Source organism: Ipomoea triloba, chromosome 12 (genome assembly GCF_003576645.1).
Source record: "Ipomoea triloba cultivar NCNSP0323 chromosome 12, ASM357664v1".
NCBI lineage: Eukaryota > Viridiplantae > Streptophyta > Magnoliopsida > Solanales > Convolvulaceae > Ipomoea > Ipomoea triloba.
In genome coordinates this window covers 3,933,974-3,961,211 of record NC_044927.1, presented here as the reverse complement: position 1 = coordinate 3,961,211, position 27,238 = coordinate 3,933,974, and the positions used below count along the sequence as shown (strand labels likewise).

The following is a 27,238-nucleotide window of genomic DNA, read 5'->3' as shown; positions in this document are numbered from 1 at the left end:
TAAACTGAGAAATAGAAAATATAGAACAAGGACAAAAGATGTGCCAGCATATTAGTATAGAACCTTTTGATGTGCTACTGTATCTTTCCAGCCAAGGGGCAACCAAAGAAAAAGCAATAAGTTCAGCAATGGCATTAGAATATTGTGAATTCAATTGTACATTACAGTGGGGCATCCTTTCTGGCCCCTGCAAAAGCTTTCTAACTTATGAAACTAAAATATAACATAACCATTCCAGTTACACCATATTCAATGGTTCAAAGATAATAATGGCAACAAGTGGCTGCATGTTGCGTTATAACTCCAGGCTTGGCCAACGCTACGATTTCTCGTAACTGCTTTTAGCAAGGGGCATGCATCCTTTATGCTCAAGACTCTGCTATCAGAAAGGCTTGTAACTCAGATCAACATGGGACTGCAACTAATAAGGCCTATACCTCATATCTGCCCGGGAAGGTCTCCCTCCCCCCATACTACTCCCCATGCCACCGTTCATGCCATATCCCCACTGTTGAAAAAGAACATTTAGTACATAGTTCACAACATTGAATAAAATGTGGCAGCGTGTTTTCTAAGTGCACGTAAATTGTGGAAGCAGTAGTCTGTAGACAAGCAATGTGTAAGCAGTTAAGATATAGTAATTATATGTATGTATATACACACACAGGTTAATTGAGTAAAATCTAAGCATTCATTGAACAAAATTGAGAAACTTACATCATCAAAACCCAGGCCACCATACATCCTGCCATAGGTCCGCATTGGCCCACCATAACCCCCGTATGGTTCTGGGTGATTATCTATCATGAAACCATTACTCGGACCACCAGCATCATCAAGTGGTGTTGCAGAATCTATTGCAACCTACAAGGCGAGCAAAAACTTCATATGAGAACTATTACTGGCTTCTCCAATGGACCCAAAAAACCTCATGGCTACATTTCAGGGAAAGTAGTATTTCAATTCCTTCAAATTATGGAGTATATATGGGGTTTCATGAGCACATATAATATAATAATTACAATAAACCAGCACCTGCTGTCCACATATCTCATGAGTCCTTCGAGAAACACGGTCTGCAACACCATCTTCAGAAAATGTAACAAAACCAAATCCTCTATGACCTGTCCTCTTGGGATCCTAGGACACAGAATAACATTTTACTAAGAACACACTTAAGTTTCATCTGCAGAATTACAAATGCAAATCTTACCTTAGGAACATAAACATCTAAAATTCGGCCAAATCTACCAAAATATTGGCGGAGATCATCTACAGTTGCCTCCTGAGGAAGCCTTCCAACAAAAATCTTTCTCCCCATGCCACGAGTGGGTAACCCTCCTAATATTAAAAATTACAAAGTCAAGCAAATAATCAACTATAGTGACAAATATCACATTCAACTTATGAATATTCTATTGGTCAAGATTAACTTACTTCCATACATAGAACCTGGATGGTCATACAATGTTGGAGCACCTAGGGCGGCATATCTAGTTGTTCCATTGATATAAGCATTGTATGCTCCATATCCACCAGCCTGAGGCATTCGACTTACTGGTCTGAAATCCTCTTCCTAAAAACAAAATATCCACAGTTATCACTCATAGGAAAAAAAAAAAAAAAGAAGCAAAGTTATGACTTTCAACAACTGCCTTATACATGATCCCCAAAACTATACAAAACTTTAAGCAGGTATACTATATAGAATGGATGACTCTAGCTTGGGGTAACCAGAGGGTTTTGAGATGGAAAACAGATATTGCTAAACTAGTTCAGCTGAATGCTTTGCTATTCCACTTGGATGCTTAAACTCAAAACAGAAACCTTCAAGGATGGAAGATACTCTCACTTACCTTAGGTGTTGCTCGGTCAACAACAACAGTAGAACCTCCCAGTTCATGACTATCACGCATCAGGTCATCAACTGACTCTGAGAAAATAAGATATACAGTCAGATAATTTTTTAATACAGATTTTCAAAATGGTGTAAAAAGCCAAAGAAATTAGGTTTGATCAATTTCAACTGAACAACATGACACAATCAATAGAAAAACTAAAAGCATTGATATTATGCACTACATAAATTAAACACTTGCCAGCATTTGTGAAAGTGATGAACCCAATTCCACGATGGCCCTTGGTGGCTGGATCCTGAATAATTTTATAAATTAGATTACTTGAAGTACTGCATTATAAACCAGGTTTATTAAGTAGTGGCATGAAGGCAGAAGAGGAGAGCAAAAGATATAAACCTTTGGCATGTATAGATCTGTTATATCACCATATTTCTCAAAATAGCTGCAAGAAAAAAATACAATAGATCAGATTTAAATGTTCAATATTTGCAAATAATTTCCTATCACAACCAAACTGATTAAAGATAGTATAAAATATAAATTACAATGAAATAACTTGATTGCCAAGAACAAACAAATACCTTCTGAATGTAGCTTCAGTTACAGATGGTGGTATCCTAGCTACAAAAATCCTGCTCACTTTCTTTGCAGGTGCCCTCATCTCCTCCTGCAAAAAATTGTGTTCAATGTTTAGATAAGGCTAAAAATTATACGGAGTACAACGGTATAATGTAAGATAACTGTTTAAACATTCACATTAACTAGTACAACCTTTGGTGTCGCTATTTTTACTTCCAGCATTCTGTTTCCAAGGAAGTGCTCCTTAGATAATGCATTCTGCAGTAGAAAGACATAATAAAAATAAAAGAACTTTTAACATTAGCTATCACCGAAATAAGAAATAATATAAATAAATAAATAACCAGCATTTACAAAAGCAACAATGTGTCATCACCTTAGCATCCTCAGCTGTTGCAAATGTTACATAGCCAAATCCTCGAGAACGGCCAGTGGATCGTTCCTAGAAACATGGAAAAGAATTGATTGCCTTAAATGCTTGATGATGAATTGCAAGAGCATAGGGCAGAAGAGACATTTACTTTCAGCCACTTGTTCAACTAACATTTTAAGCTTATTCCATAACAAAATTCAAGATTTTGTAGCATAATTATGCAAGATCTCACTTTTGCTACCAAATCCAATATCACTAACATCAAGACTATGCAATATCATATGAAGAAAACTACATAAATCAGCTAGCAGACTGACCTTCATTACAATACAGTCTTCCAATTCCCCAAATTTGCACATGTATTCTCTTAAGCCCTCGGTTTCAACGTCCCAAGGGATACCCAAAACCTTCAAAATTCAACACATAAATGAAAGAACCAACGCAATTGGTACAGGGGAAAATAAAATAAAAACACTTACAACAAGCTTCCTATCCGACATGGTAAAAGGGGGCGCAAAGACAAATCTAGCTGCAGAGCTAAAAATTCGCTCGAGACACACACAATTTCTCTCCTCTGTTCCTCTTGCGCTCTCGCGATCCCACCACCTCCCTCTCTACAAATCAAGCGCTCACACTCGACGACGACGAGGAGAAATCCTGCACACAACACACACACCTCTTTCTCACACAAAAACATCATCATCTTCATCATATACCACAGAAAACTCACCATTTTTTCTTTCTATAATTCTCAGGTCAAAGGAAGATATAAACGTTACGGAAGAAATATAAGCGCACTCACTAACCTTGGGCGATTCAGATTTTCAAAACCCTAACTCGCTCTCTCTCGCTCGCTAACTCGCTCGACTCGCGCTCTTCCTCTCGCCGCTCAGCTACTCCGTTTCAAACCCAATCTACTCATCCTGTACCCAACTCCCTTATTACCCGATCCGATTTAGGTATATAAACGAATAAACTATATGCTCAATTTTATTCTATTTTTGGAAAATTATTATATATAAATAATAAACACTAATAATTTTATTTTTACCACTCACAAAAATACCAAGAGCAATCTCAATTTTTTGATTTTTGTTAGGCAAATATAAGAAAGAGAGGGAAGAGGAGAAAAGGAGAAAAAAAAATGCTCACAACAAAATGTAAAAAAATAAAAAATAAAATAAATTGTTATTTACACGCCTACTTGGCACGTGAAGTGCTAGGCACAACAGCTACACCCAATGCACACCTACAAGCTATTTTTCTCAATTTCTTCCTAATTAATGGGCCCACAAAAAAAAATTCATTAGTTAGTTTCCTCTACTTAATCTCAAAAGTAGTCTAAACCAAATTTTAACTTTAGATATGTATTTTATAAATAATTTTAATTTGATGGTAAAGATATTACATGGTTAAAATATTTTATTAGAGGCTTCTTACCAAGTTTTTATCAAAGTTAAGTATGCCTAACAATCGAATTTTAATTTTATTTTTTTTAAAAATGAAAATTTAAAATAAAAAATTGAATATTATGAGTTTATTTCACTTGTAACTTTCAATTATAACAATAATTTTACTTTCAATTTTTCCTTTAATTTACTCAACCTTTAGTTAATGAATTTTGAAAATGCACCACATTTAATTCAAAAATACATATAATATCCTTATTTTGTAAAAAGAAATACTACTTTTTTCAAAATATTTTTTTTGAATGTTTTTTTCAAAATATGTGGGGCTTATCCCTACTAAATTAGTCCATTCTATAATAAAGGTCAGTTGAATAAGGAATTTAATGACTTGTCAAGACAAGACAAGTTTAAGTGGATTGGCCATGAGTTATCCCACTATATTAAGAGTATGAAAATTTCTTAAATTTTATATTAAATTTGTTTAGTATTTTTAGAGTTCATTAAATTTGTATAAACTTGTAATTTTATTTTTAATTAAATGAGAACATATTGAAAATATGATGGTATATATAGACTAAGGATTATAATGAAGATTTTAAACTAGTACTCCGTATTTACTTTTTTTTTTTTGAGTTGCTATTTTATTATTATTGTCTTAAATTGTTAGTAAGATGGTCTACCAAATTTATAATTTAATGCGTGTAGAGTTAGTACGTGACCCATCTCACTGACCAGTTTAGATGCATGACATTTTTTTAATAATTGATATATATATATCTATTCTTAAAACATTGGCATATTTATAAAAGATTTATATCAACTTAACTAATGTAAGAAACTTTTTAAACATAGACATAAAGGGAAAATACTAGCCTTCGATTCTAATTCCTAATCAATACAAAAATGAGAGAGTTGTTTTCTACTTTGCCATAAATTAGGATAAAAGCATTTTGGTGATCGTATATCTACAAAACAAGTTTCTTAGGTTTGCAAGTAGATGAAATCACACTCATGGAAACTCATTAATCTTTAGAATGAGGAGTTTTAATTTTCTACATTGATTATTGTATATTTTTCATAATGTTAAATTTAGTATTATTATATAAATAGAAACTACATTAAAAGTGGTAACATGTTATAACTTTAGAGATATCCTCATGTTAATTATTGTACTGTTCTCACCGCGTGAATGCAATACATATAAATATATATATATAATAAGGTAAAGAGAAGACAATAGTAAGATAGAGAAAATATATATATATACCAATCTTTATTATTCATTATTCAGTCCAATATATATAGGATATATATACAATGTTCTAATGGTATATAGTTATAATACAAATCATGTAAGTTATTTATTTACCAGACTAATAACAATAATATACATTTTTAAAAAAATAATTTAATAAAATAAGTCAGCTTCTCCCAAACGGATGGAGTTGATATATTCTTGAGGACCATGAGCAGGAAAGCCAGGGATGAAGAGTCCAAACAATCTACAACCTTTGAGAACCCATCCTTCTTTATATTCAGCTCCATATATACGAGGAAGAAGAAAGCCTCTCACAATTTCCCATAGAGCATCCACCCTCTTCGTTACAAATGCTCCTAAGGAAAAATAGTTCTTGTATGGTTCCTCTTCCACAACCTGTTTCACATGGAAAAGAATTAACATAAAAAAGCTTATTATTACTAACTTTTCACAATATAATTGTAAAATCACCCATTTGTATTCAATTTTTTCCCCTACTAGTTACCACACGCACAATGCGCGAATAGTTTGATGCCCAATGCATATATTTAAATTACTGTTTTAAAATTTATCAAAGTATCATTCGATATCGCGTATATTAATGCAAGATTATCAACTACTAAGTTTCTAGGTTCCTGTCTCTCAACAAAAATATCTACCTTCACTTGGGTTGCTGAAAGAATTTGGACAACTATAGCACTTTCTTTTTTAAGTATTTGATTGCTGAGCGAGTGGGAAAAATATAAACAAATAACCAACTTGTCTTTGTTAGGGGTATTGTTCATTTGGTTAATCGGTTAGTTAACCAAACCGAATTAACAATTAACTGAATTGAAATATTTTGGTTAAAAAAATGAGTTGGATCGGTTAACTCTATTTTCACCAAGTTGCACACACCCCTTCTCTTTGCCATAGGTCTAAAGGTAAAAAATTTTTAATCACCTTTTATTTAGGTGGTCAATATTACCAACCACTCTTATAGACACACACGGTCTATACAGATTACTAAAGTGACACCTTTTCTGTCTTGTCATTGATCCTAGGTTATTTAGAGTAAACTAACTCAAATCAATAAGGTCAATTGAAATTAGAACCTTATGATTACGAAGTAAATATATTGTCTTGGCAAACAAGTATGTGGTAATATGGTATTACCTGTCCTTGGAATAGGCAATTGTAGTAGAGACACGTCCCAAAGTGTTTAAACATCATGGCCGCATCATCAATGGGCAGTCTAGGCACAATATCATGCCCATAAACAAATCTATAGTACCTAACACCATAAACCCTCAACTGCTCTTCCATGAACCCCTTAAACTCCTCATCTCCCACCCTGGGCTGCCCAAACGTATACACCGCCTCCAACCTCTCCAGTACGGATTCTTCGCCGTGCAACGCCAAAACCGCCGCAAATAGAACCGCCAGTGCGCCTCCCAGGCTGTGGCCTGTCACAATGAACTTCGTGCGACTGTTTTTCTTCAACATTTCTCTGAGTTTTCGCCTTATGAAATAGTAGGCCACTGGGCGTTGGGGGTTTTCTTGGATTTCTGTGGGCCATGTTTCGTCCTTTTGTAGGCCCAGGGCCTTCATGAAACCGCAGTGGACTCTCCCCATGCTGGCGAACTCGTACCAGGATAAATCGAAGTCCGTACGCCAATCCTCTGCGTTGAAAGGCTCCGTACCTCTGAACACCACGAAGATGGTGTCGGGATCGGTGGTCTTGTCGTGGAACATGAAGCCTTGTGTTGATAATGTCTGCTGATACTCTTCGAATATAATTCAAAGAATTATTCTTATTAGAACCAACCGAAACAAAAATATTAATTATTGTTCAAAACAACGTTAATCGAAACCCGAATCGAAGGTATTATTGGTTCACGTTATTTTTCCCTATTTAAGGATTGAAGTTATATTGTATATATAATCTTTAAAATATTTCATATTGATCCAGTTCTTGAACGTTTATTCTTATAGATCATCAAAATCAAACCGTTATCAAATTTAGCTTAACATTTAGTTTGAAAATCTGAAAAATGAATTTTAGAAAATAATTCATTTTTTGAAAAATATTTTAATTTCCTAACCTGATGTTTGGATGAATGTTAGAAAATATTTTTCTGTGAAATTGCATTTTGTCTGTTTGGTCTATTTTCAACATATAATAATAATAATTATTATTATTATAATAATATTGTAATACTAAGTTTTAGTGTTTGAGAAAATATAGAACATATACTACCTTGTAAAGAATCATGAGTATTTTTTAAAAAAAATGTTGGTGGTGGTGAAATAATAATTAGGAAACTGACTTGAAGAGAAATGAAAGAGAAGAGAGAAGGGAAAATAAAGAATTTTAATATTTTTTAATTAAAAATCTAAGAATACATTTTCCTGCATAATTACCTCTTTTTGCTATTGACTAGAATGAATTTTTTAACCTTTTTTTTTAATATCTCTGAGAAAAATTAAAAAATGACTTCATTTTGTGATTTCCAAACAGACTCTAAAAGAATCATATATAGACGTTTTTCAATAACATATGATACCATATACCCCAATTGTGGAAGTATATGAAAAAAGATGTTACCATTCCAAAAATCATAAGCGCCCAAGAAGTCCATCTGCATAAATTTTGAGTTGAAATGGATAAAAGTCAATTATATATGTCCTTCCAAATTCTAATTAAACCGACATGAATGCAAGTGATATATGTTTCATGTTTGTTTAATTAATTACCTCCCAACGATGTTCGACCACAGACCCGATGAATGCCTTGTTCTCGTAGGATACTTTGGATGCCACGGCACAAACTGCTCCAAAATATTTTTTGTCTCCTGGTTTGAACTTCCCCAAATCCACTCTCTTGTCTAAGTACCCAATGAACGACACATAGCTACACGATTTTTCATCCGGCATCTCCAATGTACCTATATACAAGCCCAGATCAAATAAGAATCATTGTTTCGAATTGCACAATCAAACATTATAAGACGAACAATCGTACTTATAAAAGTAGTGATCAGTAACTAACTGACCTTGCAAAGCACGAAACAACGTGGTAAAAAAGCTTTTGTTATGCGAGACAAGGTTGAGCCAAAACTCAAACTTGGAACCAAACCAAGACAAAGGCTTTGAAACGCAGTGAAAATACTTCTGGAAGAAGATGGAGAGAAAGATTATCCCTCGACGCTCAAAGGTTGTGGTTTGCTCTCGGATGCCATCTATGAAGTCCAAGTCTTGGCTTTCTATGTCGCGATTCGATAGTACGCGAAATAGGTCGGAGAGTTTCGCTTTGTCTGCTCTCAGATGAAGGTGTCTACGACTACTAAGACGACTTAGATCTTTAGAAGCCATGGATGAATATAATAATAATGTCTGCAGATTATATTGGGAGTTTTGGTTAATTATGAGTTGCGGGTAGTGTTCTTTTATATATAGCAAGGAAAAAGGAAAAAAAAAAAAAAAAAAGAGCTAGGGAATTACACTTGTAATCCATTCCTTCCCTGTTGATCAAGTTTTGTTAATAAAATTATTATATTCCTCCCCTAGGCAACAAGTTTAAGATGCACTAAGAAAGGCTAAAGAACGTAAAGGTGTGAAGTTCGTGCAGCACATGGAACAAGTGGGAGCCTATCAGGGGATCACACGTGTTATGATTTTTTTTCTTTTTATTAGTGGGGAAACCAAATAGGCGGCTCTGGTTGGGAGTCGAACTTGTAAATTTAATTTATGATTATCAAGTTAACAGCTTGACGAACTTGATTGAGGTTGTTGCACATGTTATGTTTGTTAGCATATTGAATCAAATAGGACTAACATCCCACCATAGTTGTTCTTTGAAATTGCCCTGTAGGTGCTGTAAATTCCCTTAGTAGTTTGCTGAGTGTTGATGTACTGGTATGTTTTAGTGGTTAGTAGTGGGAGACTCTTGCTTATATAGTCCATATCCCATTAATATAGGCTTTGTAACGATTATAACAGAAACCGTTACAATCTCTAATTAAGGCACCATATAATGGCCATAATAATCTTGCACTAAATTATATGAGTTAATGGAAAAATGATACAAGGTTATGATTCTTGTGATTAAAAAGATAGAGAATTCCATTTGTTGGTTTTATGACAATGGTCCGCTAATATGAACCATGGAAGAATGATTGAAAGCAATCAGGCAAGAACAAAACTTTCGTGGTAGAGTGGAAAATTGTGAACTCTTTATGACCCTTATTCTATGATGACGATATTTGTACAAGAGCGAGCATTGAATGCCTTCAACTAAATTAGAAACCAAATTCTTAAAGATTACTAATAGATTGCAATTTGATTATGTTCTAAGCATAGTGTTTCAAAATATGTTAACAAATTATCTAGATCACACATTTCTATGTGATGTAAATATTGAAAACGGTTCAATTAAGAATTGAGACTCGGAGCCCAAGAAAACCACCAATAGGTAGGATAGTCCGGGATTGGAAATTCGGGGCCGACCTCCGATCCGAAGCCAACAATGTGTTCTAAGATTTCAAGTTGACCACACCGAAGGCGAGTACTTGACCAAAGACGAGGATAGTGGTCAGTACAAGGATGAGCACAAAGCTCCTCGCGTCCCCCACCCATCATCCCTTAAAATGTAAAGATGGGAATGAATAAAATGAGTTGATTCCATTTCTAGTCCTATAGATTACAATTCACTTGTAGTACTTTTTTATTAGAACATCATAATTTCGTCTTAGTATTATTGTGTCATGACCATTATATTATTAGTTTTTTATCAACAAAATCGTTGGAATATCATATCAAAGTATGTTGGACAACTATATTTTTTATGTTTATTTTTAAAAAACATCCATAAGTCAAAGACCTTGTGGTCTAGTGGTGTCTCGGTTTACACTACCACATGGATGATGGGAGTGAGTTTGAACCTTAGTGGAAGTAGCTATGAACATAGACTACATTGTAATAACAGAATCGTAGTACTTACCCTAGTACTCAAAATTCTTATAAAAAAGAACTTGCCACATACAAATCTAAGACCAAAAATAAAATTGACTCGGAATAAAATTGTCAAACAATAATTTTGAGGGCATGCAACAACTAACCGTAATATGTCATTACTGTCTTAATTGGTAGAATGCAATATTCCATATCAAAACAAAAAAAAAAAAAAAATTGTTGAGATCCAATATTATATGTGACAAGTAATATTCAAGGCCGGATGATAAATTCAACCAAACTTACCATCACGTACTATATAACTATACACTTGTTTTTATGTTAATGGCATGGAAGGTTGAGGCTACCCATACCTTAGGATAAAATGGTCTCATGGGATGTCCAGACTGGAGTTTTGTGGTACATGCATGCATGCATTCATTCATTCATGTGTTTCTATCATATCATTAATTTTCAATTCCTGGTTTTAGATTGAAGATCTAATTCAATTCCATTCCTCCAGGGAGAGGGGATACACTAACGAAATTGGCTTCTACCAAAGCAGGCAGCTTTGGTCCTTGAAACATCAACATTTCCATTATTAGACCCTTCCTTGGGTTGCAAACCTACCTCACTATTAGTCACGTACCCAACATTTCTATCTCCCATACTTCATGTCTCATTAATTTAACTTGGTCCATTATTGTCTTTGCTTTTTGGATATGGGAACTCACACTTAAATATCATAAAATACATACATTTATTCTTTCACTAGCATTATATATAAATTAAACAACATTCTAGATGCCTATATAACATTCCATCTAAGATGCTATACCTATTTTACATAATAATAATAATAATAATAATAATAATAATAATAATAATAATAATAATAATAATAATAATAATAATAATAATAAGTTTATACAAAGTACACAATTGTAACCATAAATTGATCAAATTGAATTATACTCGAAAATTATTTGTAATCATATACAAAAAAATTGTGAAGTGATATTATTGTTGGTTTTACGGTCACGAGGTAGCGAAACACTGAGCCGACACAATCGTAAAACAATGAAAATAATAATAATAACACAACAAAGTAATTGGAAAGCTAAGAGTAGTTGCACACTCTTTGCACTTGTATTAAAATCAGAACCCTTTATAATGTGATATATAGCATGGGATATTTGTACAAGAGTAATGAACATCTACAAGGAAAGCAAGAGAAACTTAACAAATTTGACTTTAGGAAGGTTGCATAAACTGCCCAAAACCGGCATAGCTGCTTCCTAATATGAAATAGGAAAGTATCCCACCAAATCTGTGAAAGATCCCCAACAAATCTCAATTCACCGCCTCTGAGTGCCACACCCAGTCGGACACCACAACAAGACTGCCTACATCAAGTGGGCCAACGGATATCCGTACTTAGCCCATCTACGGGTAAAAGTGGTCAGCCGACGAGTTCCAAATACTGGGGCCCTTGAGGCTGGGTGCCCTACTCAGGGGTATCCATCAATTATAATATATGCTTTTGGCTTGTTGTTGTATATAATCGAACTCATGGCTTGCTATGATTCTAATTGTAAGATCAAGTATTTACCGTAAAAAGTATAGTTAATAGCGAAAACGGAACTTTATTTCTTTATACTTCGTATATTGGCGTAGCAGTTGGATTATAGGATGTTGAACTCGATTCTCTGAGCCGCTGCCCAATAACTATGCTAGAAATGGAAAGTTTGGGGGGAGGGGATGGAGAGAGAAGGAGAAGAAGAAAGAAATTTGTTTATTACAATGTTGCACAGACAAAGAGGTAGGGATGATTATTATTTTAGGGCGGTGCAGGTCTGCTGCATAATATTCATGTGTGGTCAAGTGGTGGAGTCATATGTTAGTTACAGTGATAATATAAGTGTCAATTCAATTCAAAGCAGAATTCTCTTCTGAATTTGAGATATAAGGTTACATAAATGGCTTCAGAATAATCACGTGCAGAAAATCAGATGAGACCAAAGTTTTACACACTAATAATTTCGATCATTTCTAGCTAGCTAGCAGTTGTTGTAGATCGCCGGTAAAGTACAGTAAAGAAACAAAAGTACAGAAATCCATCGAGTTGAAACATAAGCTTTACAAAAACCCATTAAATGAAAGCGATCCCTTTGTTATAGCATTTGTAAATTAGACCCCATTGATGGAATAGCAGCCTGGCAGGCTTTCATGGACCCCGACGTTGATGACGATGAATAATTCATGATATTCATATTCATATCCAATAATGTCGGCGGCGACATTGTTGTCGGAAACCCCGGAATCATCGGTGTCGGCCCACTCGCCGCCGCCTCTAAATACTCCAATTGTTTCTTAAGGAACTTGACGTAATGCACCGCCTCGTCTAACATGGACGCCGTGTCCATCTTGGTTCCCCCCGGGACCAGTCTCTGCAGGATCCTAATCTTCTCGCTAATCCGCTCCCGCCGGTGACGCGCCGCCACGCTCTGCGGATCTTTCGAAATCTTCACGTTCTTCCGCCGCGGCGGCTTCACCGCCTCCGGGTCTATGTGGATGGGCTGCATCATCGCTATGCGGAAGATCATCTCCCTCATCGCCTCCATGGACCCGCCGTTTGAGCTAATTTTGTGCCGCGGCGGATCTGCGCCGCCGGCGCCGGCGACTGGGTGGTGTTGGTGAACCCCCGAGAAGGACAACGTGGCGGCGCCGGCGCCGGCGTCGTATGGATTGTGGATTGAGAATCCTAGGTTGTCGAGAGGCTGATGATGATGAGGATTATTGGGGCGCATGGTCAGGAGTGTCATTATCTCCATTTCGTTTTCCGATGATGATTTCATGAGGTTAACGTCCATGCTTTCCGACAGGTTTTTTGTGTAAGAGGAAATAGGAACAGAGGGATCAAGGAGGAAGTAAGGTAGGGATCGGAGGGGTGTACTATGCTAGTGTAAGAATGTCAGTGACTGTGTGTACACATGTACACAATGTACATTTATATATATATAGAGTGTCAAATCACATCAAAATCAGTGCTTCCGTGAGAACTTGTGAACTACATATAATCATGCACACTAGTATTAAAATTACCATAAAAATCGAACAATTTGCGCCTGAAGTTTAAACACCGGACCCATAAAATGATGCGGTGGCAATCTGTGTATGATCTATTGTACGATCGGAGGCAGATTGTCCTCCGATGTTACCTCAAATATAGATTATATTGTTCAACCAATCAGATGCAAATGTCCTTAACTTCATAGGCAAATGACTGATTCTGTACTAGTGTCATTATATGATACACAATTATAAAATTGCAAAATGCACAATCAAACATTACTGTGCACAATCTTTAATTACAAAAATACGTGTTTTCAGGATATACAATCAGGTATTATAAAAATGTAGATAATTTAGACGAGAGAGGTGATTCTCCAAATATAGAACAATTCAATCAGTAGCAAGCCACTCATCAATTGCCTTCATTTTTAATAATATAATATGCTATCATCTTTGAACACTCCTATTTTTTAATGTTTTCCCCTTTTTTGTTAACACAATGTACACTGCACCAGGGGCTTCCGCCTTTGACATGCTTTTAGTGCACTAGTGATGGTGCAGCCTGCTTTACATTTAAAATAAAAATATAAAACAATGCTTCTAATTAAGAAGCAAGAAGCAAGATAGTACTGCAACTTGGAATCACAAGTAACAAAATGATTATCATATCAACCATCTCAGGTAAGCAATTCCAATTAAATCGTTCGGGTTTAATTAATTAATGATATAACCTAATCTCGTAACCTTAATTATTCTTGATAGTAAGTGAGATTAACCAAACCTATCTATGCAACTACTTCATTAATGAAATCCAGAAAGGGTTTTTTTTTATTTGTTTTTTTAGGGGGGAGATGAGATGCAAGGTATTGAATTGAAGATGAGTAAAGGTGCATGAACCAAGATGAGTAGAGAAAGTAATGAGTTATGGTACTCAAGTGAAAAGCTATAGCTTTGGGTTGAAAGATTTACACTTCTTTTAATTTGCTTGAAAAAACTGGAAGGTAACCCCACACTCACATGACATTTGTCAGGAGGATAACAACTCTGGGCTTCAGTGGTGGGGTTTCAATTGTGTAGACTTGTTATTACTTACCTGTAAAAGTATAAATGCATGTAATCCCTAAACTTGACTTCTCATCTACTGGTATACCTGAACAGGCTACTGTCATATATTCATTCATATTCATGTTCACTGCTCAGGCTGCATGCCACACATGACAGACAACGTTAGAATAGCTCTTGTCCTCACCACCATCATCAACTACTTATGTAACCTACCTAGATCCTACCTAGATGTCCAAAACCATGATGTAACTACCAGTTGGACCATATTTAATTTAGCAGTGCAATAACGGCAACCGCATAATTTTAGTAATCAGCGTCACGTTTCGATGGCTCGCTCTCCAGGCCAGGTCAACATTGGTGCAAGCCAGCTTCCAGGAATCTATTACAATTCTGGGTGCAGATGGATGAGGTGAGGAGGAATATAATGAGTTGGGAGGAAGCAACTTAACTTAACCCAAAGCAGATCAGGAATGCAGAATCCATGATGGGGCCCTCCCCCCACTAATTTTTTCTGATTTATGTAACCAGCTTATATGCCATAAATGGTAAATAATAATCCTATCAAGATGACATCTGCAGCAATACATTTATATTATAACAAAAGGACTGCGCATACAATTTTATTTTATTTTTATTTTTTAAAGTTAAAGAGGAAAACTTGCAACCACTACTAAAAGATGTGCATTAAGTAAATTCTATATATCTTGCGAACCCGTAGAGGACCAACTCAAACCTGACCCTAATCAACAAAGAATCGGACCGGCTCAAATCAGTCTAGGTCGCCCATAATTTGTGAACCCTAACCGGCAAAGGACTGCGCTGGCTCAAACTAGTCTAGGTTAGTTGACCATAATTTGTGACCTTAACTAGCAAAAGATCAATACAAACCTGACCTTAATCGGCAAAGGATCGGCTCAAATCAGTTAGCAGATTGCCTATAATTAACCGACTCAAATTAAGAAGACTAATATGTCACTTTAATTGAGAATAGAAGTTATAACATCGTAGTTATCAAGTCATCAATGTTACAAATTTGATTGGGGTTAGTGAAGGCATATATTTCTTGGTTATGAGAGTGGAGGTGGGGAAGAAAAAGTCCAAACACAAATGGTGTTGGTGGAAATAATTTAGCATATTTTGCAGTGCAGAGCCAGCAAATATTGAATCACCCCCTGGCCTACAACCTTAATCTTTTATGCCACATGAAGATCATCAGAGGGCTTACATTTGATAACAAAAAAATAAAAATAAAAATAAAAAATTGATGATGTGCGGTAGGGCCTACGGCCTGCTGCTGCCATTAGAAGATATTGTTTTTATGCACATCATCACTAATATCACCATTTCTTGGATTTCATATTTTAGTATTATTTTTTGGAAATATTGTGCAATTACTGCTCTGAGTGTTTCACATGATTCAACTAACCCTGCACCCTGCCACTCTCACTTCACCATATATCTACTATACTAATAAGAGCCAAAGAGAGTTAGGCCTAAAATGGGTAGAAAAAATGGCGGTCAAATTATTTAATCAAATGGATGGTTCAGATGAATTATTTAATCAAATAGATGGTTAAGATAATTCAGATTAATATTATTAATAGAGATTACCTAATTTAACCTTACTTTTATGATTATTCGTTAAGTTTTCCGTTAAATATTATCTTCTCCGTTAATATTCCGTTAACTTTTAACTTACCCATTAATTTCTATAAGAAAGGTCTTAGGTTCGAACCTCATCTCAATCAAATTTGACATAATTAAGTTTATTACTCTATTTTACTCTTATTAAATTAAATAAATTAGTAGCTACAACAAAAAATGATACATATGTATTTCTTTAATTTAGAATTATGTGTCTACAATACCTTTATTTGAAAAAATTATTCGTTATCAAAAAATTAAATTAAATAAGAGAAATAATTTCATTAGTTATATTGTCTTTATTTTTCTCTCATGCAAAGATTCTTTACATTCAAATTTAACAATTGATATTCATTACATTGTCCATTATCTTATTTTTACAATATCTTGTAATTAAATATCAAAGTTATAGTACAAAATAATGTTATATATTTATTTACCAAGTATTTTATTAATACTATGAAAAAAAATTAAAATAATTTGAAGCTAATTATATTAACTACTTGGAGATTAGTTGACAAAGAGAGTACTCAAATAATAACCCAACAAATTGAAGTGGAATCACTCTATTTTACTCTTATTGAATTAAATAAATTAGTAGTTACACCAAAAAATGATACATATGTATTTCATTAATTTAGAATTATGTGTCTACAATACCTTTATTTGAAAAAATTATTCGTTATCAAAAAATTAAATTAAATAAGAGAAATAATTTCATTAGTTATATTGTCTTTATTTTCTCTCATGCAAAGATTCTTTACATTCAAATTTATCAATTGATATTCATCATTACATTGTCCATTATCTTATTTTTACAATATCTTGTAATTAAATATCAAAATTATAGTACAAAATAATGTTATATATATATATATATATATATATATTTTGAGTTCAATGTTATATATTTATTTACCAAGTATTTTATTAATACTATGAAAAAAAATTTAAAATAATTTGAAGCTAATTATATTAACTACTTGGAGATCAGATTGGTTGACAAAGAGAGTACTCAAATAATAACCCAACAAATTGAAGTGGAAGCACTCTATTTTACTCTTATTGAATTAAATAAATTAGTAGGTACACCAAAAAATGATACATATGTATTTCTTTAATACCATGAAAAAAATAAAAAAGAATAGTTTGAAACCAATCATATTAATTACTTGGGGGATTTGTTGACAATGAAAGTACTCAAATAACACATTACCCAGCAAATTGAAGCGAGAAACTACCTTTTAATATCTTTGGAATACATAATATTTTAAATTTTCACATTTTTATTAATTTATTTAATCTTTTTTCTTAAACTGAGGATTATTTATCCACAATAACTCATTCAACAATAATGGTTGAACCAAATGAACCCCAAGCAGAACACCTAAAGGAAAGCCCATAGCTCCTATATCATAATCTCATTGCATGACGTTGTCATCTATGCTACCAACAATATCCAAATTGCAAATAACACACTACCAACAAAAAGGAAGAGAACAAATAGTAAAGATGAAGACAATGGCAATGTTACTCAAAAGAGAATTAAGAACCACTTGTAAAAATTCAAATTAAAAGTAGTATTTATTTATACTATCATTTTTAGACCAAATATTTAGACTATCGATTTTACAAGGTTGCAAACATTTATTTTAGTAATAATTATAATGGATTTTCTATATTATCTTTGATTCATATACTTTGAGTTAGATATTTAAATAAAAAAATTCGACATTCAATTACCGATGTATAAACTTCTATATAATCTTGCATTGATATACTTTCAAATATTTATTTAAATATAAACATTGGGCATTAACCCATTCGCGCAATGCGCGTATAAAATTAGTAAATAAATATAATCGTGGAATTTTGTTTCTTTTTTATTATTCTCTCCTGCCCATTATTCAATGATTGCAATTTTTTTTTATATTTATTTTAAACATTCAAATAAGTCTTTAGCTAATTAAAAAACTCGTATTAAAGCCACTTGATATCACCACCTTACCTAAAACAATTTTGTATTTTAAAAACAAAACACTAACCCAAGCTAGAATAAAAAAAAGATATGGGAATCTAAATTTTGAATTAGTATGCAGCTTAAATTAACTTATAAAAATTAATTTGCTAAACGTTTAACACTAACATTTTAAAAGTTAAACTTATATACTGAAAACAAATTGGTCCGTTTGAAAATCTAAAAAATATTTTTTTTAATGATCCATTTTTTTAAAAAAATATTTTAATTTTCTGGTATTTGACTAACTCATTCGTTTACTTCATGTTTCTATTTTTCATTTTTTAGTTTTTCGTTTCTCCGATTTTTCATTTCTCCAGTTTTTAATTTCTCTACGAATAAAAAGGTTAGAAATATAATGTTGTTGCAAGGGATTGAAGTGTGAATCTACTTTCTCCGTTCTCTAAATTTGGAGAATTAGTTAAATGGATTCTCCAAATTCTAGAAAAATGGTGAATAATTCTCCATTTTTCAATTTGAAAAAAAATGGTGTTAGTAAACAAGATAAATTTCACTTATTAAAAATTAATTAAGAAATTGCACTTATTATGTTTGGTTCTTTTTCTTGAAAATGAACATAAATATATTATAAAGTCATTTTTTATTATAAAATAACAACAACAATAATAATCCATAAACTAGTTTAAAGAGACATGAGAGAGAAAAAGAGAGACTGGAAAATAAAGAATCTATAAAATGTATTCCGACTAAAAATCTAAGAAGACATTTTTTGTCGAATTGAGATTTTTTTCAGTTGACCAGTGATAAGTATCAATTCTGACTACTTTCATGTGTATATTTTACATCAAACTAATATGAATTTCTGTTAATTAATTGGAAGCTAAGTATGTACTTATATGATCCCTTTGTGTCATTAAGGTGATTTGAAGTCATATTGGCACAAAGGTGTGTTATAGGTATTTGAAATAGTACAACTTCTATGAAGACCACAAAACCAATCTAATTCGAACGTCTACAATGTGAAAAATGAGTTAGAAATTAGAATTGTTGCATAGAGTAGGGAATAAACTTTAGAGAATACTTCAAAGTTGTCACAAGACCTATCAGGCATGTGATAGGCCGGCCTCGTAACATGCTAAAATTGAGGTTATAAATTGAGAAAGTTAGTTTTTCATTAGGCGAATTAGACATTAATTTCAATTTTAGTTATTAGAACCATAACTACACAATTTATAGCTTATACTTTCATTTTAATGTCAATTCGATCTCATTGCAATTTCAAGTTAGATTCAATTGTTATTTCTATTTCAGAAGCATGTGTTGATGTAGTTTGAAAATTCAATTCATTTTCCAGTTGCAAGTTTACTTCCAATTAACTAAGTCAATTTCAATTTCTCTCTTTCAATTAATTGCAAAAGTCAATTTCAATTTCTCTCTTTCAATTAATTGCAATTTGTTACTTGGTTGCTTTGCTACTTTGATTCATTTTCTATTGTTGATATGAAAATTTCCCTTGTCGTTGAATCTACGATAGTTTCCGTCATAATCATGTGTTAATTAATAGTCCCTTAGGAAGGGGAGAGGGATAAGTATTATGTTTATGTGAATGTGACTTTGAATTGGTTGAATAGGATTGATGAGACATGACTTGATGAAGTTAATTGATGTGATTACCTAATTTAGACTCGAAAGGTTAATTAACTATACTCCACCTTTGAGAAAAGGGGAGTATGGAATTTCAAGAACATAAGAGATTTGATGAAATGCCTTTTAGTTTTAGATACTCATGAGTAATGAAAATGTCTATGTGCGTTTTATGAGAGCAGAATGATGACCTTGAGAAATGCATTCCTCCCATTTGATGCATCCGTTGCAAGTCACTTAACTCTCATTTTTGTTTTCGGTTTGGTCACGCTACTTGAGCTTGGTCTAAACTCTTATCCTCGTCCGTCTTTTCTATTATTTGGTATTCCTTCCAATTGCTATTCATTTTAGTTGTTACTTTAATTTATTTGTCAACTTCTATTTTACATATAATATTTCATAGTGTTATATTTCTATAGAGATTTTAGTACTTTGTGTTTGAGAGAAACATAAGCATACACCTATGGTTAATTCTCAAGAGAACACTAATTACTCACCTTAAGCAAAAAAAGAAAAAAGAAAATAAAATAAAAAAGTAAACTACTCTTCATCAACCAAAATGAACATTTTTCTTTACGGGTGTGTTTAGAAACTCAAAAAATACTATCATTTTCTTGGAAAATGACTTCTCCTCTTTTTGGGGAGAAATTATTTTCCAATTTCCACACAACACCACACCACCGCCACCGCCACCCACCACCACCACATATTATTATTATTATTATTATTCAACTATGCTTATTTTTGAAAAAATAAACAAAACACACCAAAGCAATTTTATAGAATGCTACCAAACACTAGAAATAAAATGTTTTATGGAAAATAACTCATTTTTCAAAAGTCATTTTTCTTGGTTTTAAAGCACATCCTAACTTTAAAATTCAAAAAATGACTTTCATAAATTATTTTTCAGGTTTCCAAATGGACCCTAACATCATATCAAGGACTAATGAAGATTGGTAAAAAAACAAATACTATTAGAAAACAATAATCCTAAAAATAAGTAATTAATAATAAGAATTATTAGTCTGTATAAAGTTACACTTAAAATTGTTGGCGCCCATGGCAATGGATAAGGCGCTTGACTTCTAATCAAGCGATTGTGGGTTCAAGTCCCACGCAAATATTAGAATATAAATTAAATATTTCTATTTAACCATTATCAACTAAATAGCGCCCATGGCCTAATGGATAAGGCGCTGTGGGTTCGAGTCCCACTGAGCGTGTGTGTTAAATTTTCCAATTCTCCACCTTATAACGGATCATGGGCTCATTTGAAGTATATTAGACTCCGGACAATCATTCTGGACCATATTTGAAGTTATATTAGACTCGGACAATCATTCTGGACCATTGCCTCACATTGGGCTGGCAGTCTTTAAAGCCCCAAAAATCATACTTAGAGAGTTAGATCAATTGCATTGTTCACCAATCGTTATATCCATAGTCCAAAACGACGTCGTTTCGATGTTAATGGACACCGATCTAACTTCAGGGAAATCTCCTATAATACACATAAAATGACGACTTCAAGGAATTACACGTGGACACATCTCCTATAAAATGACATCGGACACATAAAATGATGACTTCAAGGAATTAAGGAATTACACGCGGACGCGAATGATCTAGGGAAACGCGGACACATAAAATGATGACTTCAAGGAATTACACGCGGACGCGAATCCAGGAATCATTAAGCTTAAGACCTCTCATTCTTATTACTTTTTCAAAATGAAAAAGAAAGGGGTCGTCTTATTCAAAACCCCAATAATGACATCCCCTCCCTCCCACTTCACACCTCGGAACACGCCGTTCTTATAGAGATAAAGGCGCTTTCACATCACATTTTATGCAAAAAAAAGTGACACCTACATTTACCTGGTATTACAAGTCACTAACATGTAATTATGCTTTGATGAACTAAATTGACATGTTTATGTACCTAATTGCAACTTTAAAAAGTTTGAGAGCCTAATTGATGCCTATTTAACACATTTTATGCAAAAAAACGTGACATTTAAATTTACCTGGTAATACAGGTCAATAACAGGTAATTACGCCTTAATGAACTAAATTGATATGTTTACGTACCTAATCGCAACTTTAAAAAGTTTGAGGGCCTAATCGATTTTAAGGTAAAGTTCGATGGCCTATTTGACACATTTTATGCTAAAAAAGTGACATTTACATTTACTTGTTATTACAGGTCACTAACCAGTAATTATGCCTTGATGAGCTAAATTGACATGTTTATGAACTTAATTGCAACTTTAAAAAGTTTGAGAGCCTAATTGATGCCTACTTTACACATTTTATGCAAAAAAAAGTGACATTTAATTTTACCTAGTATTACAGGTCACTAACAGGTAATTATGCATTGATAAACTAAATTGACATGTTTATATACCTAATTGCAACTTTAAAAAGTTTGAGAGACAAATTGATTTTTTTAGATAAAGTTCGATGGCCTATTTGACACATTTTATGCAAAAAAAAGTGACACCTACATTTACCTGGTATTACATGTCACTAACAAGTAATTATGCCTTGATGAACTAAATTGACATGTTTATGTACCTAATTTCAACTTTAAAAAGTTTCAGGGCCTAATGAATTTTTCAGGTAAATTTTGAGTCCCTATTCGACACATTTTATGCAAAAAAGGTGACATTTACATTTCCTTTGTATTACAGGTCACTAACAGGTAATTATGCATTGATAAACTAAATTGACATGTTTATGTATCTAATTTGCAACTTTAAAAAGTTTGAGGGCCTAATTGATTTTTCAGGTAAAGTTTGATGCCTATTTGACACATTTTATGCAAACAAAGTGACATTTAAAGTTACCTGGTATTACAGGTCACTAATAGGTAATTATGCATTATAAACTAAATTTACATTTTCATGCAACTAATTGCAAAATTAAAATGTTTGAGGGTCTAATTGATTTTTCAGGTTAAGTTCGATGGCTTATTTGACACATTTTATTCTTAAAAAGTGACATTTATATTTACCTGTTATTACAGGTCACTAACGGGTAATTATGCTTTGATGAACTAAACTGACATGTTTATTTACTTAATTGCAACTTTAAAAAGTTTGAGAGCCTAATTGATGCCTATTTGACACATTTTATGCAAACAAAATGACATTTAAAGTTACCTGGTATTACTGGTCACTAATAGGTAATTATGCTTTATAAACTAAATTTACATTTTCATGCACCTAATTACAAAATTAAAATGTTTGAGGGCCTAATTGATTTTTCAGGTAAAGTTCGATGGCTTATTTGACACATTTTATTCTTAAAAAGTGACATTTATATTTACCTGTTATTACAGGTCACTAACAGGAATTATGGCTTGATGAACTAAATTTGCATGTTTATGCACCTAATTGCAAAATTAAAATGTTTGAGGGCCTAAATGATTTTTCAGGTTAAATTCGATGGCTTATTTGACACATTTTATTCTTAAAAAGTGACATTTATATTTACCTGTTATTACAGGTCACTAACGGGTAATTATGCTTTGATGAACAAAATTGAAATGTTTATGGACTTAATTGCAACTTTAAAAAGTTTGAGACCCTAATTGATGCATATTTCACACATTTTACGCACGAAAGTGACATTTAAATTTACCTGGTATTACAGGTCACTAACAGGTAATTATGCCTTATAAACTAAATTTACATTTTCATGTACCTAATTGCAAAATTAAAATGTTTGAGGGCCTAATTGATTTTTCAGGTTAAGTTCGATGGCTTATTTGACACATTTTATTCTTAAAAAGTGACATTTATATTTACCTGTTATTACAGGTCACTAACGGGTAATTATGCTTTGATGAACAAAATTGAAATGTTTATGGACTTAATTGCAACTTTAAAAAGTTTGAGACCCTAATTGATGCATATTTCACACATTTTACGCACGAAAGTGACATTTAAATTTACCTGGTATTACAGGTCACTAAAAGGTAATTATGCCTTATAAACTAAATTTACATTTTCTTCACCTAATTTCAAAATTAAAATGTTTGAGGGCCTAATTGATTTTTCAGGTTAAGTTCGATGGCTTATTTGATACATTTTATTCTTAAAAAGTGACATTTATATTTACCTGTTATTACAGGTCACTAACGGGTAATTATGCTTTGATGAACTAAATTGACATGTTTATGGACTTAATTGCAACTTTAAAAAGTTTGAGAGCCTAATTGATGCATATTTGACACATTTTATGCAAAAAAGTGACATATAAATTTACCTGGTATTACAGGTCACTAACAGGTAATTATGCCTTATAAACTAAATTTACATTTTCATGTACCTAATTGCAAAATTAAAATGTTTGAGGGCCTAATTGATTTTTCAGGTTAAGTTCGATGGCTTATTTGATACATTTTATTCTTAAAAAGTGACATTTATATTTACCTGTTATTACAGGTCACTAAAGGGTAATTATGCTTTGATGAACTAAATTGACATGTTTATAGACTTAATTGCAACTTTAAAAAGTTTGAGAGCCTAATTGATGCCTATTTGACACATTTTATGCAAACAAAGTGACATTTAAAGGTACCTGGTATTACAGGTCACTAATAGCTAATTATGCTTTATAAACTAAATTTACATTTTCATGCACCTAATTTCAAAATTAAAATGTTTGAGGGCCTAATTGATTTTTCAGGTAAAGTTCGATGGCTAATTTGACACATTTTATTCTTAAAAATTGACATTTATATTTACCTGTTATTACAGGTCACTAACAGTAATTATACTTTGATGAACTAAATTGACATGTTTATGGACTTAATTGCAACTTTAAAAAGTTTGAGAGCCTAATTGATGCCTATTTGACACATTTTATGCAAACAAAGTGACATTTAAAGGTACCTGGTATTACAGGTCACTAATAGCTAATTATGCTTTATAAACTAAATTTACATTTTCATGCAACTAATTACAAAATTAAAATGTTTGAGGGCCTAATTGATTTTTCAGGTAAAGTTCGATGGCTAATTTGACACATTTTATTCTTAAAAAGTGACATTTATATTTACCTGTTATTACAGGTCACTAACGGGTAATTATGCTTTGATGAACTAAATTGACATGTTTATGGACTTAATTGCAACTTTAAAAAGTTTGAGAGCCTAATTGATGCCTATTTGACACATTTTATGCAAACAAAGTGACATTTAAAGTTACCTGGTATTACAGGTCACTAATAGGTAATTATGCCTTATAAACTAAATTTACATTTTCATGCACCTACTTACAGAATTAAAATGTTTGAGGGCCTAATTGATTTTTCAGGTAAAGTTCGATGGCTAATTTGACACATTTTATTCTTAAAAAGTGACATTTATATTTACCTGTTATTACAGGTCACTAACGGGTAATTATGCTTTGATGAACAAAATTGAAATGTTTATAGACTTAATTGCAACTTTAAAAAGTTTGAGACCCTAATTGATGCCTATTTGACACATTTTATGCAAAAAAACGTGACATTTAAATTTACCTGGGATTACAGGTCACTAACGGATAATTATGCTTTGATGAACTAAACTGACATGTTTATTTACTGAATTGCAACTTTAAAAAGGTTGAGAGACAAATTGGTGCCTATTTGACACATTTTATGCAAAAAAACGTGACATTTAAATTTACCTGGGATTACAGGTCACTAACGGATAATTATGCTTTGATGAACTAAACTGACATGTTTATTTACTGAATTGCAACTTTAAAAAGGTTGAGAGACAAATTGGTGCCTATTTGACACATTTTATGCAAAAAAACGTGACATTTAAATTTACCTGGGATTACAGGTCACTAACGGATAATTATGCTTTGATGAACTAAACTGACATGTTTATTTACTGAATTGCAACTTTAAAAAGGTTGAGAGACAAATTGGTGCCTATTTGACACATTTTATGCAAAAAAACGTGACATTTAAATTTACCTGGGATTACAGGTCACTAACGGATAATTATGCTTTGATGAACTAAACTGACATGTTTATTTACTGAATTGCAACTTTAAAAAGGTTGAGAGACAAATTGGTGCCTATTTGACACATTTTATGCAAAAAAACGTGACATTTAAATTTACCTGGGATTACAGGTCACTAACGGATAATTATGCTTTGATGAACTAAACTGACATGTTTATTTACTGAATTGCAACTTTAAAAAGGTTGAGAGACAAATTGGTGCCTATTTGACACATTTTATGCAAAAAAACGTGACATTTAAATTTACCTGGGATTACAGGTCACTAACGGATAATTATGCTTTGATGAACTAAACTGACATGTTTATTTACTGAATTGCAACTTTAAAAAGGTTGAGAGACAAATTGGTGCCTATTTGACACATTTTATGCAAAAAAACGTGACATTTAAATTTACCTGGGATTACAGGTCACTAACGGATAATTATGCTTTGATGAACTAAACTGACATGTTTATTTACTGAATTGCAACTTTAAAAAGGTTGAGAGACAAATTGGTGCCTATTTGACACATTTTATGCAAAAAAACGTGACATTTAAATTTACCTGGGATTACAGGTCACTAACGGATAATTATGCTTTGATGAACTAAACTGACATGTTTATTTACTGAATTGCAACTTTAAAAAGGTTGAGAGACAAATTGGTGCCTATTTGACACATTTTATGCAAAAAAACGTGACATTTAAATTTACCTGGGATTACAGGTCACTAACGGATAATTATGCTTTGATGAACTAAACTGACATGTTTATTTACTGAATTGCAACTTTAAAAAGGTTGAGAGACAAATTGGTGCCTATTTGACACATTTTATGCAAAAAAACGTGACATTTAAATTTACCTGGGATTACAGGTCACTAACGGATAATTATGCTTTGATGAACTAAACTGACATGTTTATTTACTGAATTGCAACTTTAAAAAGGTTGAGAGACAAATTGGTGCCTATTTGACACATTTTATGCAAAAAAACGTGACATTTAAATTTACCTGGGATTACAGGTCACTAACGGATAATTATGCTTTGATGAACTAAATTGGCATGTTTATGCTCCTAATCGCAACATTAAAAATTTTGAGGGCATAATTTATTATTCAGGTAAATTTGGATGGTTTATTAGACACATTTAATCCTAAAAAAGTGACATTTACATTTTACTAGTTAATACAGGTCACTAACGGGTAATTATGCCTTGATGAACAAAATTGACATGTTTATGTACTTAATTGCAACTTTAAAAAGTTTGAGAGCCTAATTGATGCCTATTTGACACATTTTATGCAAACAAAGTGACATTTAAAGTTACCTGGTATTACTGGTCACTAATAGGTAATTATGCTTTATAAACTAAATTTACATTTTCATGCACCTAATTACAAAATTAAA

General features: G+C 32.7%; 3 protein-coding genes across 5 annotated transcripts; all 3 read right to left on the bottom strand.

The window, feature by feature from the left end:
* Window positions 1–107: 107 nt before the first annotated feature.
* On the bottom strand, window positions 108–3,774 carry LOC115998763 (RNA-binding protein Musashi homolog 2). 3 transcript variants are annotated; one of them, XM_031238416.1, is made up of 14 exons: window positions 3,618–3,774; window positions 3,291–3,468; window positions 3,129–3,218; window positions 2,815–2,880; window positions 2,631–2,696; window positions 2,441–2,526; window positions 2,256–2,301; window positions 2,100–2,154; window positions 1,857–1,933; window positions 1,438–1,576; window positions 1,214–1,341; window positions 1,036–1,140; window positions 718–864; window positions 108–508 (listed from the first exon to the last, which is right to left on the bottom strand). In XM_031238416.1, the coding sequence occupies exons 2-14, from the start codon at window positions 3,309–3,311 to the stop codon at window positions 422–424; spliced, it is 1,113 nt and encodes a 370-aa protein (XP_031094276.1). In that variant the 5' UTR covers window positions 3,312–3,468; window positions 3,618–3,774; the 3' UTR covers window positions 108–421. The 3 variants fall into 3 exon arrangements, with proteins under 3 accessions (XP_031094276.1, XP_031094278.1, XP_031094277.1); XM_031238418.1 differs by having other exon boundaries at window positions 3,291–3,489; window positions 3,618–3,749; XM_031238417.1 differs by having other exon boundaries at window positions 3,291–3,751.
* Window positions 3,775–5,497: 1,723 nt separating this feature from the next.
* On the bottom strand, window positions 5,498–8,860 carry LOC115999956. Its single transcript, XM_031239930.1, has 5 exons — window positions 8,514–8,860; window positions 8,215–8,405; window positions 8,066–8,099; window positions 6,634–7,244; window positions 5,498–5,874 (listed from the first exon to the last, which is right to left on the bottom strand). Exons 1-5 carry the CDS (start codon window positions 8,830–8,832, stop codon window positions 5,629–5,631), a joined length of 1,401 nt encoding a protein of 466 aa, XP_031095790.1. The 5' UTR covers window positions 8,833–8,860; the 3' UTR covers window positions 5,498–5,628.
* A 3,724-nt stretch (window positions 8,861–12,584) lies between these two features.
* LOC115998844 (transcription factor HEC2-like) lies at window positions 12,585–13,310 on the bottom strand. Its single transcript, XM_031238505.1, has one exon. The coding sequence runs from the start codon at window positions 13,281–13,283 to the stop codon at window positions 12,585–12,587; it is 699 nt and encodes a 232-aa protein (XP_031094365.1). The 5' UTR covers window positions 13,284–13,310.
* Window positions 13,311–27,238: the final 13,928 nt, after the last annotated feature.

Excerpts from the sequence above, each read along its gene's own strand:
- LOC115998763 (XM_031238416.1), bottom strand. The coding sequence starts at position 3,311 with ATGTCGGATAGGAAGCTTGTT. Across the intron at positions 1,577-1,856 it reads TTGACCGAGCAACACCTAAG|GAAGAGGATTTCAGACCAGT; the intron begins GTAAGTGAGAGT and ends TTTTGTTTTTAG. Across the intron at positions 1,141-1,213 it reads TAGATGTTTATGTTCCTAAG|GATCCCAAGAGGACAGGTCA; the intron begins GTAAGATTTGCA and ends TCTGTGTCCTAG.
- LOC115999956 (XM_031239930.1), bottom strand. The coding sequence starts at position 8,832 with ATGGCTTCTAAAGATCTAAGTCGTCTTAGTAGTCGTAGACACCTTCAT. Across the intron at positions 8,406-8,513 it reads GTTGTTTCGTGCTTTGCAAG|GTACATTGGAGATGCCGGAT; the intron begins GTCAGTTAGTTA and ends GCTTGTATATAG. Across the intron at positions 7,245-8,065 it reads CGCTTATGATTTTTGGAATG|AGTATCAGCAGACATTATCA; the intron begins GTAACATCTTTT and ends TTATATTCGAAG.
- LOC115998844 (XM_031238505.1), bottom strand. The coding sequence starts at position 13,283 with ATGGACGTTAACCTCATGAAATCATCATCGGAAAACGAAATGGAGATA.